Source organism: Miniopterus natalensis, chromosome 3 (assembly GCF_054644295.1).
Source record: "Miniopterus natalensis isolate mMinNat1 chromosome 3, mMinNat1.hap1, whole genome shotgun sequence".
NCBI classification, from domain to species: domain Eukaryota; kingdom Metazoa; phylum Chordata; class Mammalia; order Chiroptera; family Miniopteridae; genus Miniopterus; species Miniopterus natalensis.
This window is the reverse complement of record NC_142083.1, coordinates 43,442,148-43,461,416: the sequence shown is the minus strand read 5'-3', so window position 1 is coordinate 43,461,416 and position 19,269 is coordinate 43,442,148. Positions and strand designations below refer to the sequence as shown.

At 33.1% G+C, this 19,269-nt stretch overlaps 1 protein-coding gene across 1 annotated transcript in view; it reads left to right on the top strand.

Moving 5' to 3' along the window:
- The window catches only part of EDIL3 (EGF like and discoidin domains 3), a 357,017-nt gene that overhangs the window by 250,990 nt on the left and 86,758 nt on the right, over positions 1–19,269 (top strand). The window contains exons 7-9 of the mRNA XM_016210330.2: positions 6,207–6,362; positions 7,900–8,044; positions 11,766–11,950. Coding sequence (XP_016065816.1) covers positions 6,207–6,362; positions 7,900–8,044; positions 11,766–11,950 — 486 coding nt within the window. The remainder of the gene's footprint in view (positions 1–6,206; positions 6,363–7,899; positions 8,045–11,765; positions 11,951–19,269) is intronic.

Here is a 19,269-nt window from a genome sequence, read left to right as displayed (position 1 = left end):
TAGTCATTTGTTCATTTCCATTACACACACACAGTACAAAAAAAAAACCCAGCTTATTTAAGAATGTCCTTGATGAAGCACTGATGATTATTATTTTTATTAAATGTCAATCCTTGCTATATATTCGGTATTCAGCAGGAGGAAATGGAAATTACACATAAAGCACTTCTGCTGAATACTGAAGTGTGATGATTACCTCAAGGAAAAGCACTTGGGAGACTGTGTGAGTTAACTGCTTGACCTCCCTTCTCCCTTTTTGAATATCATGTTTAGTTCAAAGAACAACTGACAAACTGACTGTTCATAGGTGGATATATGGCAGATGTTTTCTTAAAAATGAATAAAATAATACTGCTGTATTACAGAAAATTGATGATAGTAATTATACTAGTGATAAAATTTGAAAATTCATCCGAAAATTAGAATTTTGGAAACATGTAACCTTGAGTGTGAGCTCTCTATAGTTGTAATACTTAAATATTTTTTCTGATGAAATTGTTGGTCATATTAATGAATGTGACTTTTTGATATTATATCATAAAATCTGTCATCATTTAGAGAATCTGCATAGCTCAATGAGCTTATATTTCTCAGATGACCAATGAGTAATGTTACAAAGCCATGCATGGGTGAAAGATCTATACAAAGTGCAAGATAAATCAATGGATTTAAACATAATGAATATGAAAATTTCACTGGTAAATCTCAGATTCCACACTGCAGTTAAAATTTAAGAAACTGTCGCTTGTCAAGTTTTGAAGAAGAATTTGCACATTTATCTGACTAGGTTATTAAAATACTCTTTCCTTTTCCAATTATGTGAAGCTGGGTTTTCTTTCTATACTTCAGCAAAAAAAATATTTTGCAATAGATTGAATGCAGAAGCAAATATGAGGGCCTACTTGTCTTCTCTTAAACTAGATAAAGGGATTTTCAAAAATGTAAAACAACCTCTCCTTGGTAAATTTTTGGTTTTAAACAAGAATTGTTTTTTATAAAAATGTGATGTTTATGCTAAAATGTAATTGGTTTATTATTGTTATATTTTTATTATTATTATTTTTTTGTTAACCCTCACCTGAGGATATTTTTTCCATTGAGAGAGTGGAAGGGAGGGGGGGTGAGAGAGAGAGAAACACAGATGAGAGAGACACACTGATTGGCTGCCTCCTGTGTGCATGCCCACAAGGGAGGGAGGGAGCCGGCAACCTAGGTACATGCCCGCCACCCTCTGGTGCACAGACCAACACTAAGCACTGAGCCACACCTGCCAGGGCATATTTTTGTTCTTAATGAAATAATAAACATTTCTAAAATGTGTCAGTATTAATTTCTAATTATGTATTTTATATATATTTATATATGCATGCCACGGTGCCTTGTGTGAGTGTATTTGCTCTTTGGAGCCTTTAATAACTGTTATTAAAGAGGTCCTGAGACATGAAGTTTGAGAACTAGTGCACTAAATAAGACCCTGTCAATTTTTGACATTACATTTATCTTCTCCAGGGCTGTCACCTGTCTATTAACTTTTACCTGTGATGTACTTGGCTAAATAGAAATCTTTAATTAATTTTTTTTGGAGCCAATTCCCTTCACAATTTGTGCTTTTCTAGTCTTCTTAAAACAATCGCTTCTTCAAGTTTGATGTCACAAAAATATGTTTCTACATTTTTTTCTATTAGATGAATAGTGTGACTTTTCACATTTGGCCTTAGGTACATTCCAATCCAACTTCATTTCTCTCCATATAGAGAATCAATTTCCCCCCATATGGAGAACTAATTTTCCCAACACCATTTACTAAATAATCTCCCCTTTCCTCACTGACTTGTAATGCTGCCTCACATATGAATATATATTAATATATAGACTCTTCCTAGATCTCCCTTCCAATTCCACATGGATATTTACCTGTCTCTGCTAGTACCACATTTTCCATTAAAATGATCATCTAGTCTTAATATATGGCAAAATTCCTCCCATTGTTTATATCTTTCCAGTATTCCTTTAGCTACTTATTAATGAAAGTTTATTTTTCAATGTATAATTTAAAATAAAAAAGGATAGATTTATTTTTTAGAATAAATTTATTAAGATACAGAATAATATATCCTTCTAGATTTTGATGAAAACTGCACATAATTTGCAAATAAAATTGAGGAAACAAACTTATCATGCTGTCTTAGCCATTAAAATTATACTTGTCTGCTGTTATGTCTTTTAGTTAAAAATATTCTCATAAGATCATAAGAATTGTTTATTAGGATAATTTCTGGATACTTTATCATTACTTTTGCTATTATAAATAACACCTCATTATTGATGTATTATTTGCCCTTTACAGTGGTATAAACAGAGATATGCAACACACATTGTTCTGTTGCTAAAGTCAGTGCTCTTTCCACATAATTTCTAGACAATTGTAGAATCACTTCTTTGATACCACACCAAAACTTGACAAGCAGTAATTTTTAAATTCTTATGCCAAGATCTCTGTGTCTCTCTTTCGTTCTCTCTTTTCCTCACTTTCTCCCTCGCCCCCTCCCTTCATTCTTGTCTTTTGTTTAACAACTGAATAGTATTTTATTTTCTGGACTCTTCTATAATGAAATGACTTAGACCCCTACTGATATGCATTGTAAATTATTGAAACTGTGTTCTATTATAGAGAGTACTCTGGGAAACAACTTCATATCTACACCAGTTTGCCTGTGTGTGGTTATACTTGTAGGCTACACTTCTAGAAAGAAACTGCTGAGCTTAAGAAAATGTGTATTTGTCATTTTTTTTCATGTCACTAAATTGTTCTTCATAAAAGATTGTTTGATTTATACTCCCACCAAGAATTGTCAAGCTTTCCTGTTTCTTTATACTTTTGCTAATATCGTATAATCAATTTTGAGGGGGCTTTTTGATTATGTGAAAGGTGACTTATTGTATCTTGGGGGTAGATTTAACTTAATTTGTATTATGAGTAAGATTAAGTATCTTTTCATATGTTTAAGATCAATATATATTTTCTTTGATGTCAACTAATGAAATTCTTTATCTGTTTTTTTCTGTTGGGTTGTTTTAGCTATTAATAATATTTAAGATCTAATTTCTTTGATTAATCAATTACTTTTATGATATGATTTGGAAAATATTAATCCCAGTTTGTTATTTGTATTTTGGCTTTCTTTTGCTTTTTATTTTAAAGAAATTTTTAATTTAATATGATATTTAAAACTAATGCCATGATTAGAAAATCATTTTCACCTCTGAGATTATTTCTAATTCTAATTTTCTTTCTGGTCCTTTTGTGGTTTCTTTTTATTTATTTATTTAAGTATTTACCTGAAATTTACTCTGGGATAAAAAGATAAATATTGATCTATATTTATTTAATATTTCTACCTAATTGTTCCAATCCAGTTATTGAATATTCTATCTTTTCCCTACTGGTTTGAATATAATTTATTTTATATACAATATTTCCTTACATAGTGAGGTTTATTTATTGATTTTTTATTCTGTTTTATTGCTGCAACTTTAACATAGTGTCTGGGATGTTTCATAAAAGCAAAATAAACAGGATAAAAACAGATGACCTTTTAGCAAATGTTGTTTTACCAAGAGATCATAAAACAATGTTGGAGTGGGATAAAAGGGAATTACTTGCAGCAGGTCTTGTGGTGGAGATGCTTCCAAAAGTATTCTATGGCCTTCTTCTGTGGCTTAGTTAAATTTCTCATAGCAATATAGATTTCTGGTATTAAATTTGAGTATGACCATGATGATGAAATTTTAGCCCTTTTATATTGAATTATTTATTATTCAAGCTTAGTAGTACTAGATGCATGAACTCAAAAGTCCCCAAACCTAGTAACTGTTAATAATTCCAGAACCTGTATCCTATAAATCAGTTTTGAAAATTCTTATATTTTGACTGTTATGCTTCTGTAATTTAAGCTAAAGAGAATTAGTCTATGGTTCATCAGCTAAGACTCTAGCAGAGATAATTGGGCCATCCATAAGAGAAATAAACAAGATAACTGAAAGGAGATAAAAGATAATTGAAAAAGGAATGTTCAGCAATGTCAGATATGGAATTTGACTTCTGAAATGGGAGGAAAATTATTCAAACTATCCACTGTTTATGTTGTATATATTAGAAAATTTCAGATTGTGAACAGTCTCATTAAAAAAAAATGCCCTAAGTAAGATACTGGAAGAACATTGCTCTTCCATAGCCATGTGGTAATTTACCCAATATACTTAAATAAAGTACCTTTCAGAGGTTATCTATTTCAAATCCCACTATTAAAATTCTAAAATCAATCTTGAAAAAAAACTAATAGAGATCAATGTTAAGAGTGATAAATAAAGTTTACTTTTATGGGAGATATTCTCTTTTTTGAGCCTCCAAATAATATTTGAACATAAAATGTATTTACATAAGTAAATTTGATGTCTGAGTATTGAAATGAGTAAAGCAAAATTGGGTCTCAGAATCAACTCACTTAGTGTTATTGGCAAAACAGGGACCACAGACCCAGAATTTAAAGGCAAAAATATTGTTTATATGGTCTACATTGCAAGAGTGAAAGGGGCGTTTGCTCACCAGTCAGAGACTGGGGACTACCTTGCCCTAGTTCTGTAACTCATCAAAATTCCAGGGTTTTTTTTATATATAAGTAAGACTGAGAATTGCTTAGTGAGTGAGCACCAGCTGGGGAGGAACCTGAGGCGATTCGCAGAAGGAAGATGAGACCAGGAAACAGAATGGAAAGGAAGGTAGACCTTGCTGTGTTGGCAGACTTTCAAAAGCCTAAAAGGGTGCTGCCGACATGCAGGATTCAGGGTTGTCCATAACAGTTAAAATCTATAAATCCAAGGACATGAAGCATTGTAGGCCTTTTCATAAGTCACGGTGTTTGGGGTGGGAAAATTTAAGGATTGTTTTCTTAGTTCCAATACTTAGATATTTAACTTTTTGAATATATTATACAAAGATAGGTAGGTAGTATACATATAGATACATAGGTAGGAAGGTAGGTAGATAGAAACGTAGGTAGGATGGATAGATAGAAAACTGATTACAGAAGGGCTCCTTTCTTCATGCACATCTTCTACCATTTCAAGTGTTAACACTCAGAGTCTTCTTGGGAAGTGAAAAGCCCTAATCACTTGCATGAATCTAAAGATTGTCTAGTTTTCTCTGGAAAATGGTGTCTGCATTATTAATACTATAGTTTAAGACATTTAAATTTTTCTGATTTGTAATTGGTGGAGAGGAAACTTTACAATTTTTCAAGAACATTGAAACAGTAATTTCTATTAAGTATAGCATTTTGCATACAGCATAAAGGCATTTTTAAAAGAATGAAACAATTTTTAATATTTCTATATATGAAGAGAATACTTTTCTTATGTTTTAGCATTTAATATTATACATTAAGTGCCAAAAGGAGCTCCCTCTATTGAAATATAAGAAGAATATTAAAATTTTTATTAGAGGGCTGTTACTTCTGTAGCAAACTATTGTTAGGTGATTTGGAATGGAGAAAAAATATGAAGAGAAAATACCAGTTAGAAGGTCTCCCTGTGATGAAATGAAGAGAAAGCAAGTATTTGATGAAAAAACCTTCTATATCCTATAGTGGAGACAACGATATAAAGACGCAGAAACAGAAGATACTTCTGTTTGTTTTTGGTTTTTGTCAATATCGTTGCCTTTCCTGTTCTTATTCTAGTACTCAAAGATCTCAGGGAGATTTTCACGTTTTATTTGAAGTAGAAATTTGTCGAAGCCTAAAGCATTTGAGACATATTTACAATTATGTTGACCTTAGAGTTTCATTATAATGTCACTGAAGCTATTTTGACAAGGTGATATTCCCATTTTTCAGTTTACTAAGTCTCACTTTCATATCATAACCAACCAATGTTTTCTATACTTAATATTTTGGGGGCATATTGCCCTTTTCAAAGTTTGTTCACAAATATTGCTTTACTTAAAAAAATATATTCCATTAGAGAAAGAGTTTGAACCTGAACTTGATATATATTAATATTCATCTTTAAAACATACAAGACAATTATCTTTTTGTATTATTTTAAATATATACTGATAAATAAAAATGTTCCATTCCCAAAAGGATATTGTCAATATTGTTATCCTGAAAGCAATGAGATAACCCTTCAATATCCTCTTTCCTCAGATAAATTTACAAAGAAAAATGAGAGTTACTGGTGTTATTACCCAAGGAGCCAAGAGGATTGGAAGCCCAGAATATATAAAATCCTATAAAATTGCCTATAGTAATGATGGAAAGACTTGGGCAATGTACAAAGTGAAAGGCACCAATGAAGACATGGTAAGAATGACTTAACATACTTAATTTAAAAATCAGATTCCATTAGTGATCTTTGATTACCAAATAAATAGGAAGTCTTCAGCAGAAGCTTTATGTTGTTAAAAATCAATTTATGATTTTTTAAAATTAGGCTGGTGGGTTGAATGGGGTAAGGAGATTTTCCAAGTTATAAATATACACCTGCTACCATTTAAGTCTTTCTCTGAACTTAATTGGTGGTCTTATAAACACTTTATTACAAGGTTAACAATATGTGCATGACAGTTGTTTTAATAATAGTCAGTTTTCAATTTCATTTTATTGCTTTGACAGATTAACACTTTATAATCAGATAACTACAGATCAAAATTATTGTTTGTAAAGAAAAATTATTATTTTAAAAGAAAAGCACCAAGTGATAGAAAATACGTATATCTTTATATATTTAATATTGGAAGAAAAATTTTGTTATTTAGTAGAACAAAATATTTTAGTAGTGTATTTTTTTATTGATTGATGAGAGAGAGAAACATCAATTTGTTGTTCCACTTATTTATACATTCATTGGTTGATTTTTGTATGTACCCTGGCCGGATATTGAACCCCACAACCTTGGCATATCGGGATGATACTTTTAACCAACTGAACTACCCAGTCAGGGCTATAGATTAAAATATTTTAGAGAAAATAAATATTTAATGTCTCCTTTGCCTTTCAATTTTTTATTATTTTTTCTTAAAATTTTTAATTTTAAAAGTATCATGACTGCAGCTCATCTCATTTAAAACCAAGTCATTAGACTAAACTTCAACAAATTATAAGTGATCTTTAAATTAGCTTCTTAAATGAATTTAAATAAAGTTATCTGGTTACCAGGTTATATAAAAAGTAAAATAAGAATGAGATTTAAAGGAATTAAAAATAACATATTTAACCCTTAATTTTTAAAGAGCTATAATATAGTTTTTCCCTGGAGATGTATGTATGTGTGTATATATATATATATATATATATATATACACACATATATATATATAACCACCAGTCTCTTATCTAATGATCTGGGACTGACTGGCAAAGGAGTCAACTTAGGAATCAGACCTTATGGTGTTTTAACCATAAGTCTAATAACAGCATCAGGGAGACTGAGTCAACAGGAAGCACTAGGAGAGACTAGTTCTTGAAGAAAAGAAAAAAACAACTATAAATACTAAGTAGCAAAGTGGACAGACCAGATTAAGCTGAAAAACTTAAAGTGCCCATTTCTCAAAAAAAGAGAAACGCATTCCCCTGGCTCCGAAAGACTGGCCTTAAAATTGACAATACCCTCATAGATTATACCATAGGCAACATTGGTTTGTAACATTAATTGGTATTTTAATTATAGGTTTTATGTATTTGGCTGATGGCAAGGTGCTTCCTAAATGCTCCAGACTTCCACATTATTTAATCCAGTTTTGGAAAGATTATGTAGGGTAGGATATAAGATCAGTATATAAAAATAGGTGAAGGAGCTATTACAATTAACAATTATACTCTATATTATCTCTTTACACAGGTGTTTCGTGGAAATGTTGATAACAACACACCTTATGCTAACTCTTTCACTCCCCCCATAAAAGCTCAGTATGTAAGACTTTATCCCCAAGTTTGTCGAAGACACTGTACTTTGAGAATGGAACTTCTTGGATGTGAACTATCAGGTGAGTCTCATATTATCTATTTTAGTATTTTCTTTAAAGAAAAAAACAACACATTTGTATGTAATCTACTGCTAACCCGCAGTTTTTCAACACCCATAGATATTCATTCCTGTTACAGAATATCTAGGGAACGTGCTACAGAAGAGAACCAATGTAGAAGGAACAGTGCATTTCTTTGACTGGTCAATGCAAGTACATACAATAAATTCTTACTGGAAACTTTTGTTTATTTAAACGTCTTGTTGTTTTTAGTGGTAACTATGATTTATGTTTTGTCACAAAAATTCAGTAAAAACTGGAATCTGCCTGACTTTGTAAATTGCAGTTACATTTAGGCTAAAAGGAATAGAAAAGTAAGCTTTTATCTTTGTCTATCTACTGTAAGAACTTGGCTTGGAATTTTTTTTTAATGAAACATCTAAATTTATAATTCCTCCCAAGGAAATAATACTGCAATACTGAGATTGCTACTATAAATTCACTCCTGAATCATTCTTATCTACCATGCTGCTTACTGTACAGACAGTTGTTATCCAACTCAAAGGTAATCTATCAAAGGACTCAGAGTTAAATAATCTTGTCTTCCAGGAGCATCAGTATTAGATATAAGGATGAAGACTTAATGTATAGATCTCACACTGGTCCATTTCAATATAGCTAGATTCTGAACTAAGCAGAAAATCTTGTCTAGGCATTTCACTGTGTTGCTTTTTGGTGATGGTTCTTATAATTCTAGCATCAACCTTTAGAAACTATCTTTGCCACTATAGCCTGAAATTATTTTGTTCTGTGTTTTAAAAAATAAAAATTCATGCTACACATTTTAGAATACCCTCTAAATATGAAAGACTTTTGTCACACTTACTATTTATCACACTACTATTTAGTTAAAAATAGTAGGACACATGCCCTCGCTGGGTAACTCAGCTGATTAGAGTACCGTCCCATACACCAAAAGGCTGCAGGTTCAATCCTGGGCAAGGCACCTACCTAGGTTTCAGCCTCTGTCCTCTGTCAGGGCACATACGGAGGCAACTGTTCGATGTTTCTCTCTCACATTGATGTTTTTCTCTCTTTCCCAACCCCCTTCCTCTCTTTCTAAAATCAATAAACGTATCCTTGAGTGAAGGTAAAAAAAAAACAAGAGCACACATCCCTGCAGTAGGACAACTGATAACTATTTATGCATTACGAGAGGCTGTATATTGGTTAAAATGTATACTTTATATTAATTTCTTTTCTTAGGTATATTTGTGATTCTGAGGAAAGGAATTATTTTTAAGCAAATAAAAGTTACTATTAAAAAACAACCAAACTTTAAATGAACCCATTACATTTAAAGGAATTAGAGACATTTAGCTGGATGAGTGAATCTGTTTTAAGAAATCCCATTTCATATTATATATGGGTGTCTGTTATGAAGCAGCCAACATATGGCTTTAGTACTATTAATTACCCTAACGGGGATGTTTTCCTTATTTTGGTAATTCAAATCCGCTTATTGACTACCAGTAAATCTCAGCAGAGTCGTTGCTGTACCGTGTTTATATTGCATGTCGCTATATCACCACAGGCCGGTGTCAACCCTGAGTCATTCATCATAAAGCAATCAAGAAGAAGCCACAGATGATGAGGTTTACTGCAAGCCCCTGTGGTTTTTAGTTGCTTAACATCACTTTCCGCAATTTTTCAGTCATTTGATTCATGAGGGTCAGTCTCTCGTACATGGCACAGTTATACTCCTAAGGTGTAAATATATTTCACTTTCAAGTTTGACAAGAGGTTACACCTGAAACTTTACAGATTTTATGTTCTCAGAAAGAAGCTATACCCATCTCCCAAACCCACAAATTGATTTTGAACTTGCATGCAGAGAATAATATCACTCGATGGATGCTTTTAACAATAAAAATAATCAATTTCATTGTTAATATTTCATTTTGTTCAGGGGCTGTCCATGCTGGTAAAAGAGTTAATTTATATGTATGAATCACATGGATGAGAAGGAAAATTTGTGAGGCAAATTTGAAGAGGTTAGCTATTACGCTTGGACATACACAGAAATATAATTTACCAAACTACTTCCCACAATCCAGTGCAACACTATAAAGCCCAAGGCTGCCTTATTGTATTCAATAAACTGTTATAAGATCTCTCAGCCTGCTCGAAGATCAGCAGTTAATCTTTTCCCAGATACTTAAAAAGAAAGTCCCCTAAATTCTCTGAGAGATGATTTAAGATGTTTAGAATGAAATGGATCATGGCCATAATTAGGGGAAGAGTAGTCATTCATTCATTCTTTGAACAAATTAGTCAGCACTTCCTCTGGGCTAAGTACTAGACAACAGAATGGGTATGAAATGAATCCTATTACTAAGCAGAAATGGCCAAAGTAAAGACATTCCTTTCCTATGCAATCTTTGAAATACTGTGTTATATCACAAAAGCAAAAAGCAAACAAACCACCTTTCCTTTTCCCTTATATCTCTTCTGCAAATCCAGCTATATGCTGGCACTGTTTCTAAATACTTTATTAACTAATTTTTTAAAACACTTCCTTAAAGTCCTTTCTATTATTATCACTATTTTAAAGATGAAAAAACTGAGGTACTATGTGGTTAAACAATGGGTACAAGTCCACACAGGGGGACCAGTAGAGTTAGAGGCAATGGCACTGATTGGAGAAGTCTTTCTTTTATCTTGACTTTTTTGATGATCAAACTTAACCTTGTGTGTTCCTTGGCTAAAATGTAAGTTTTACATATGGAAGACTCAACCACTGGCTAATATGATCATAGAGTCATGATTTTATTACAGGCTTTGTGGATGAAATTTTGTCACAATTGCAATTAAAAATTGGGAATTCATGTGTACACACACACACACTTTTTCAAGGACAGACAAGCCCAAATTTTGCACCATGTCGAACCTGAAAACTATGTGGCAGATTTGAGAATCTTCCCAAAATATCCAATACTAGAAGTTATTGAGTCTGACCAAAGTATAAGGATGTATAAAAAGGCTCGTCCAGTAATGGCTTTTGCTAGAATTAGCTTACTTTCTTCTGTTATCTGTTCTTTTAAATCCTACACTTGCACAATGCCAGGCACATGGTATATACATTGAATAAATATTAGCTTCTCACTTTCCAGAAGAAACCATGTTGGTGCACTAAGAATAAGTGATAAAGGTTAACAGACATTTCTTGGAAAAGAAAATGTTGTCCAGTTTAGAATATACCATTAGAGCAGTTTGTGAAAATGACTTTGTACTGAAGGAATTTTCATTTGCAGTATTATGGAAACAAATAAAACCAGATATACTTTGTGAGAAAATGTTCCATTTTTAAAGACAGGATGAAACTGCTGAAACTAGGGAATAGTCATGAGGCTGTCATTAATGAGACAGGGGAGAGTGTTTCAGCATTGTTTTCATTTTGCAAAATCATCTATCGCAAGAAAGTAATTTGAATTCTGTCTTGTTTTCAATTTTTCCAAAATATATTCAGACAAAATAACCTGAATTGGCTATTTTGTTTTTCGATTTTGTTCCAGATTTATTTCTGATTATAGCCTTTCTTTTTTTTTTTAATTTAGATACTCTGTCTTTGGAGGAATGAATAGCATTAGGCTTAATCTTCTCTTGCCTATCCAAAATGAAGACAGAAAACTTGCAGGGTGATAAATTCTTTTTCTCATGGAGCCTTCTCATTGTCTTTCAGGCTGTTCTGAGCCTCTGGGGATGAAATCAGGACACATACAAGACTATCAGATCACTGCCTCCAGCATCTTCAGAACTCTCAATATGGACATGTTCACTTGGGAGCCCAGGAAAGCTCGGCTGGACAAGCAGGGCAAAGTGAATGCCTGGACCTCCGGCCACAATGACCAGTCGCAATGGTTACAGGTAATATTTTCAAAAACTGTTTCGCCACCCACTGCACCTCTTCTTTAAAAAGATTTCCTGTTGGTTAGGTGAATGTTGGAATCATTAGCTTCATACTCATTTAAATGTGCCTCCCTCTTCTGCTTAACTAAATCGGTAAAACAAAAATTCCTATGAAGCCCTGCTTGTGTGCTGTTTTTCCTCCAACGCTGATTTGTAGATGCTACGTTGGATTGATGCAGCAGACTGCAGGAGATCACACTATGTATAGATCAATTTGATTGATTATGAGAGCATTTGCATTTTACCTCTCATCTATTCTAATGCTTCCAGTCAATATTGGTTTGAAAGCGTCACAGCAGGAATCTAAACCACCTTGAAATCATGCCACTGACCTGCAGATTGTTCCCGTAGAGTCATGAATCATGACTTATTAGCTCCTTCCCTGTGGTTGCTAAGCAATGGAGTAATGTGATTACATTCTCATAAGAGAGCAAGGTTATGGAAGGAAAGCAGAGACAGTGTTTTCTTCACTTGGCCCTATTTTCCCTATTCTCACAGTTAGAAATACTCACTTTTTTCTTTACTTTCCCCTAGCATTCTATCTGGAACCCTACTGACCTGGATCTTTATTGAACTCTTTCATTAACTACCATGCTTTATGGATCATCATGTGTGACTTTCTCCTTTTGCTATTCTATGACTTTCTGATTTTGAAATGTTTACCCTCCCAGAACCCAGTACTTGCTAAATTAACAAACACTTACTTGTGATACTCCTGTGAAGCATCACACAGCACAATAAACAGTGATGGCCCATGGATGAGCAACACCCTATTCATGCTCTTAAAACATCTCCCCCTTTGTAAACCATTCCCTTTATTAGGTTTGTGTGACACTGTGCGTTATTCGTTTTCTTGTGTCCTCCTGGCTGGTGCTCCCCAGAGTCCTCCGTATCACCCTTCCTCTGCCTAGTATCTTCCTTTGAACCTCACTTTCTCCAACACCACACACTCACATGAACTGATTGATAAGTATCGGTTATTTCAACTACTCTAAAATCACTCCAGTTCTTACCATCCCCACTGCCACTTTCATGCTCTAGGCTACAACCCTCTTTCACCTGGGTTTTTGCAGCTTTCCTGTTTCTGGTCCTGCTTTTTAAAACCCTGTTTCCCAAATTGTAACTGGTATGTGTGTTTTTTTCAAAATGCAAATATGATTTTCTTACTCCCTTGTCAATTGCTTCCTATCAGCCTCAGAATAAAGTACAGATTCTTTAATATAACCTAAAAACCTCTGTATGATTTGCCCCAATTGCTCTCTCACCACGCACTTCTAAATTCGCTTCAGTTTCTCAAACCCAACACTATTACTCTCTTCCCATCCCTTTATAAATGTTCTCTTCCTGGAGGAAAAGAACAGAAAGAGCACCTCTGCCCACAGCATTCCCAGCCTTTCATTGGTATAATCTTTCAGCGACAGTTTGGTTATACGTTCCTCTGGTGCATCCAAAGTAAGCCACCAACTCCACCCCCCACTAGATCTGGCTTAAGTTCTCTCCTCTATACTACAGTGTCGCCTGCATTTCTCTCGTAGCATTATCACACTATATCGGAAATTGTGTTTTCATGCTTCATTGTTTGCTCCAGGAGGGATGGGACCTCATCTGTCTTTTTGACTTTCTCAACTTGTTCAGTACCTAACTAAATACCTGTCACAATACTTGACACATGGTCAGCATTCAATCAATATTTGTTGAATGAATGAATAGATAAATGAATAGTTCGAAGTGCAATTGAATTTATTGATTTGGGCCTATACAGCACAGAATTTTGATTCCCAATTTAAGAGGCCAACTGCTAATATCCTGAAATTTTATAATATAATGTTAGAAAAAGGAATTAAAAGCTCATATTAAAGACCTGGCCTTTATAATACAGGAACAAAATTGTTATAATACATAGCCTTTATGAAGTTTGAAGTGCTTACATTGAAGAAACCATGAAGACATTTTTTTTTTCAATTTGTTAGAATTGAGTGGTAAAGTTAAACTTGTTCTTTGTTGCTGTATAATATTTTTTAATTGGGTATATTCCAGTCATACCTCAGATTAAGTATTATTTGCAAGTCATAAAGCCACGTGGCATAATTAAAAATATTTCACACTCTATAAGGAACTCTAACAGGCTGGTAGGCTCTAGAAATATCTACTGAAGGGATTGCCAATGACAAATTTCTTTAGAAAGTTAAAAATAAACAAATATTGTTAAAAGAATCAGGGTGTACTCTTCAATGCAAACCTCCATCCATCACTCTTTTTTTTTTAAGATGGCTTTTCAGCTGTCTTCTTAAAGTCACTAGCATGCTGAAATTGATTTATTCTGTTGGTGACAGATTTTCTATCAATTCAAGGACTAGTTCTTCCAGTATATGTCTACTTTTTGTCATGTCAAAACATATTCAGAATCTCCAAGGCAGGGTAAATTGACATCCTTACTTATAGATATTTTTTTATTTTTTGGCATCATGCAAGAAGACGCTCCAGAATTGTTACTATTTTTAGTGTTTTCTCATCAAGAGAATAGAATCTGTTCAACGGTACACTGCCATGGTTGTTAGTGTCTTTTTTGAAAATGAAGGTAATGTTTTTATAGATGTTGTGTAGGGTGATTTTTTTTTTTAATTGTTGACTTAGAGTCAAATTTTTAATCCTTATTTATAAATTTTAGTTGTGTTTTTAACCTAAGATGCATCAATTCTAAGAAGTAGCTCTTCAGAAGAGAAACTGTATCTTTCATTTAAATTCCCCTTCATTATCAGTCTTCTTTTATATACTAACTGTATATGTAACCCTCTACTGATGTGAGTTTTATTTCAGTTTAATAGGTGTTTCCAAAATTGATTCAATAGGTAATATCTGGAAATACAGTTGTTCTAAATTAAACCTCAAACTATTTTTAAGGAATTCTTATGTATTCAAATATCACTTTAACATTTTATTCTTATTACTCTAATGTTGCCTCCAGTTCCTTCTATAAGGTAAAAATATCAGAAGTTCTTAAGCAAGTGTTTTATTATTTTTCAGAAGTGATCTTACCTAACTGATTAGCAGCTTCTTTGAGCTACTGTTTATCATGAAATCATTATGCTATTGCTATGAAAACATGGCCAAAATGTGTTAAGTCCACAGGCAGCCCTAAATGAGAGGCATTTTTTCACACCTCTGAAAAAATGTTTCAACACTTTGATGTGTTTGATGTTCTCTAATATTTTGAGCAAGAAGCCCTACCAATGTGTTTTTCAAAAACATAGGGTTTGTTGTTGTTTTTTTTTTGGGGGGGGGGGTTCCTTGGTGTGTGTGTTTTTTGTTGTTGTTAAATTACAATTTTAGCTTTTAAAAAAATCTTACACCTACCCTGAAAGATCATAAGCCAATCATTCCTGACTCATAGCTGGACATTTCTAACATATGGTTGGACTAAATTTTAATCCCTGTCTTAAAATAAAGTAACATTTAATTCACTGAGATCTTTTAGTAGCAGACTATTATCTTCTGTGATTGGTTTCTAAACAAAAGACCCAGAAATTTTGTAGGATTTTAAGGCTGATTAAATAAGGCAAATGACAGAACAGAGGAAGCACATAATTGGTACCCAGCAACAGGCAGCTTCCTTCTTTCTCTTTCCTGTGGCTTGTGAAACTCAGCAGAGGGTGATCTGACACCGCCAATTTTAACCAAGAATAAAGACTTACATATATATTCTTTGCTTCTTTCAATAGGGAATTTTCAATAAAACTATGAAAGATAAAGTAATGTATTGTTAGACCAGTTGCAAACTGTGAGAAGTGTTGATTAATTACATCAATTTGCATTGGCAAACAAAATATTTTTAATTTTTTATATAGCTAACATTAGATTTTTCAAATTATTTACCTGAGAATAGTAATAATGTTATTAATAACTTAAAATGAATGTTATATCATTTGGCAATGTTCTCTACAGAAATAATACTCTTATTAGAATGGTTATGTGTTTTTATGTCCATGTTCAGTGGCTTTCAACACATTGAGTAAATTCCTTTTGTATTTATACTCATATTATACAAACTGATTAAAATTCAGCAGAAAATTGTGATGCTTAACGGCATTCTATCAGGGGTAGGTGCACTACTGATGATTATCTTATTGTGAAAAAATATTTTGGTATAATAGATGCAAGTAAACAATGAGCACTGTAAGAATTAACTTGAATTGATTAACAAGCTTTTAAAATATGTCTTATGATTAAAGACATTATAAATTATCTCACAGCGAATACACTATGTGTGTGTTCATTGCCTTACTGGTGGTAATTCACCCTCTACAATGGAATCTATCGAAAAGTTTTTCAGATTTCATAAAAGGAAGCATAATATAAGTGAAAATGTCACAATGTCACCTAGTAAATGACCTTTTGGTCTATTTCATGAAACAATTGCTAATTTGAAGTAGTCTGCATAGTATTTCATCCAAATTAGTAGAATTAATTGAGTTGTTAAAGTGCACATTTTAGTATTGACCTTTGTCAGTACTGCAGCTAACCCTTCACAACTTCGTTTCAATACTAATTTTGTGGAAATGTGCAAGAAAGCAATTGAATTTGAGTTTTCTAATTAAATAAGCCATATTTAATTTAGTCCATTTTAGGTTTTTAAAAGGGTGTATTCTAGACATAAAATTCATAACTTTTTAAAACTCATTAACATCTCTTGCCCTCTGGACAATTTATTTACACTGGAGCTAAAGGAAAATTTTTCAAAGATCAAGGGACCTCTAGGCTGCTGGGAAACACTTGTCAATATGAAGGAATAGTCTGATTTTCAAGTCACTCTCCAAAATTTCAAATACAGTAAACAGTAAGCCTACATGAAGGGTTCAGTTATAAGGCAGAGGTGAAAGAAATCAAGTAATGAAAATTTATGTGTAATTGTGAAACAGTTTCCATCCTTCATAATGTTAATATATTTGGGAGTATATGAAATGAATCAAAGCATGTCCATACTTTGCTTGGACTACATATCATGTTTAAATTTTTATAATTTTACGATATCAAAAGGAATCTCCACTATCCAAATGCAAAAACTTAATGAGCAAAGCAAAATTGAGTAAAATATTCATACGGAAAGTACTTAGAGGGCAAAGGAAAGTGCAACCAGTGTCAATGTAGTATGCTGAGTGCATGACTGGAAGTCCAAAAATCTGGTTTTGAGAGCTGACAAATCACATCAATATTCTGTGACTCCAATGTTTTCTTTTTTTCCTCTAAAATGTGGATATTACAAAAATGATAACCTCCCAGGCAACCTTCCTCTTTCAAAAACTCACACACCCCTGGGATTCTAATATCTAAATGATGTTTGACCCACTTCAAAATAATTAGAAAATTATCAGGACCTCTAGCTAATTTCTGGTGAAGTTAACGAAAAAGGCATCATATAATTCAGTGAGTGTTACAGATATAGCCATCTAACCTCAAAATTAATCTTTAAAAAAGTTAACTTTTATATTCTTCATAGTATATCTACTTACTACCCAAAATATTGCTCCTACCTTTTTACTCATTCGAATTTTGAGTAATTTCTTTGGATTATAAACAACTTTTTAAAAAAGAATTCACTTAGGCAAAGCAATAAGACATGTTAACCCATTATGAAGTACTAATACAGTAGAATTTACATATAGCAAATCAGGAAAATACACAAAGCTATAGCTTCTGGTGGCTATAGGAAGGAGTAGATTAAATTAAATATATGCAGTTTTGGAAAGGCAAGCCTCAATGGTACATATAAATTGGATGGAGGCTTTTGTGATTTGGAGGTTACTTAAATGGCTTTATAATTTTTAAAATTCGAGTAAATATTTTTGGGACATCTATTATAACAAAATACAATGCCAGGTGCAAGGAACTAAAAGATATATTCAGCACTGTCTGTCTGCATTTATGATTACTGATGCCCTAATTGTCGTGGACTAAATAAACAGAAGTGTGGGAAGTTGGATGCTTCTGCTTAGAAACAGTATTGGAAACAATTGAAAAATGGAACAGCAGGACCTGTAAGAACTGTATGTGTACAGCAGGTCCATTCATGTTTTTATGATAATGAGAATTAAATGACTTCTGGTTCCCTTGTGTTCAAATAATTTTTAATTTGACATATTAATTACCTTTGTATTAATGAAATACATTTACAACTATTCTCCTCTAAAAATATGAACTGAAAATATGCCAGTGGGTAAAATTCAGAATTGAAGGATACCATTTCAAATAAGAGGAGCATTTGTAAAGGCTTTCAGATAAAATGAGAATCAGTTTTCATCGGTGATCTCATTTTGTCTTCAAAGCAGCCCTCTTAGTGACTAAATTATCTCTGTTTTATGAAGCTAGAGAGTCTGACAGGCTTGCTAAAGATTTCACGGCCAATGAGCAGTGGAAGGGGAACCCAACACACACCAGGAAGCTCATATGACGATTTTTACCATACTATTTTGTAGACAATTTAGTGACTGAAGTGACTCCCTTTTTACAGGGGATATTCAGTGGATTAGGAAGCCCTTCTAGTGCTGACCAGCATGGACCTGGCCATACCTGTCTTGAAGGAGAGTTCTGGTACATCTGTGGCTCCAGCCTGCCTTCTAAATTTGTGGTTCCACAGCATCAAAATTGTGTAACCCTACAATGTTACTGAACATTGAACACACATTAAATATTTAGAAAATGCAATTTCTAAAACAAGTAGGAAATAGGATGGAAATTCTAATTTTTGCTTCCTGCAACTCGATGGCTGGTCTCTTGTGCACATACCACATTTTAAGGAACACTGCTCTGCTCAACAGTCTTGATCAGTTAAGCTCACCTAGTCCAGATTCTTTGGTGTATCCTAGAGACCTTTGTCATTTTTGTTAAAGCCAGTAATGCTACGTATGATGAGGAAATAGGTCATCCAATTTTCATTTCATGATTAAGATATCTCCCATTTATGAAGTATTTATTTGCTAGCTAATGTCAACAAAAATAAATTTATTTATAGCAAATAATGCATTTATTTTCTCTTTCACTATAAAAATAGCATTTCTGTGGGAAAACATGCCTCAGTGAAGTGAATTTAAAATCTCTAGTGTCTTTGTTTTATGCTGCTATTGTAGTTCACTGGGACATTATGTCTCCTGGAGAATGCAGATCCACTTAACCAAACCTGTTTCTGTATTAACATTTGGTTAGAATCTTCTGAGATCCTTCAAGATGTGCTTAAGGATGTATTTGCCTGCAGCTTCCAATTAATCACTCTCTGGAATTAGTGT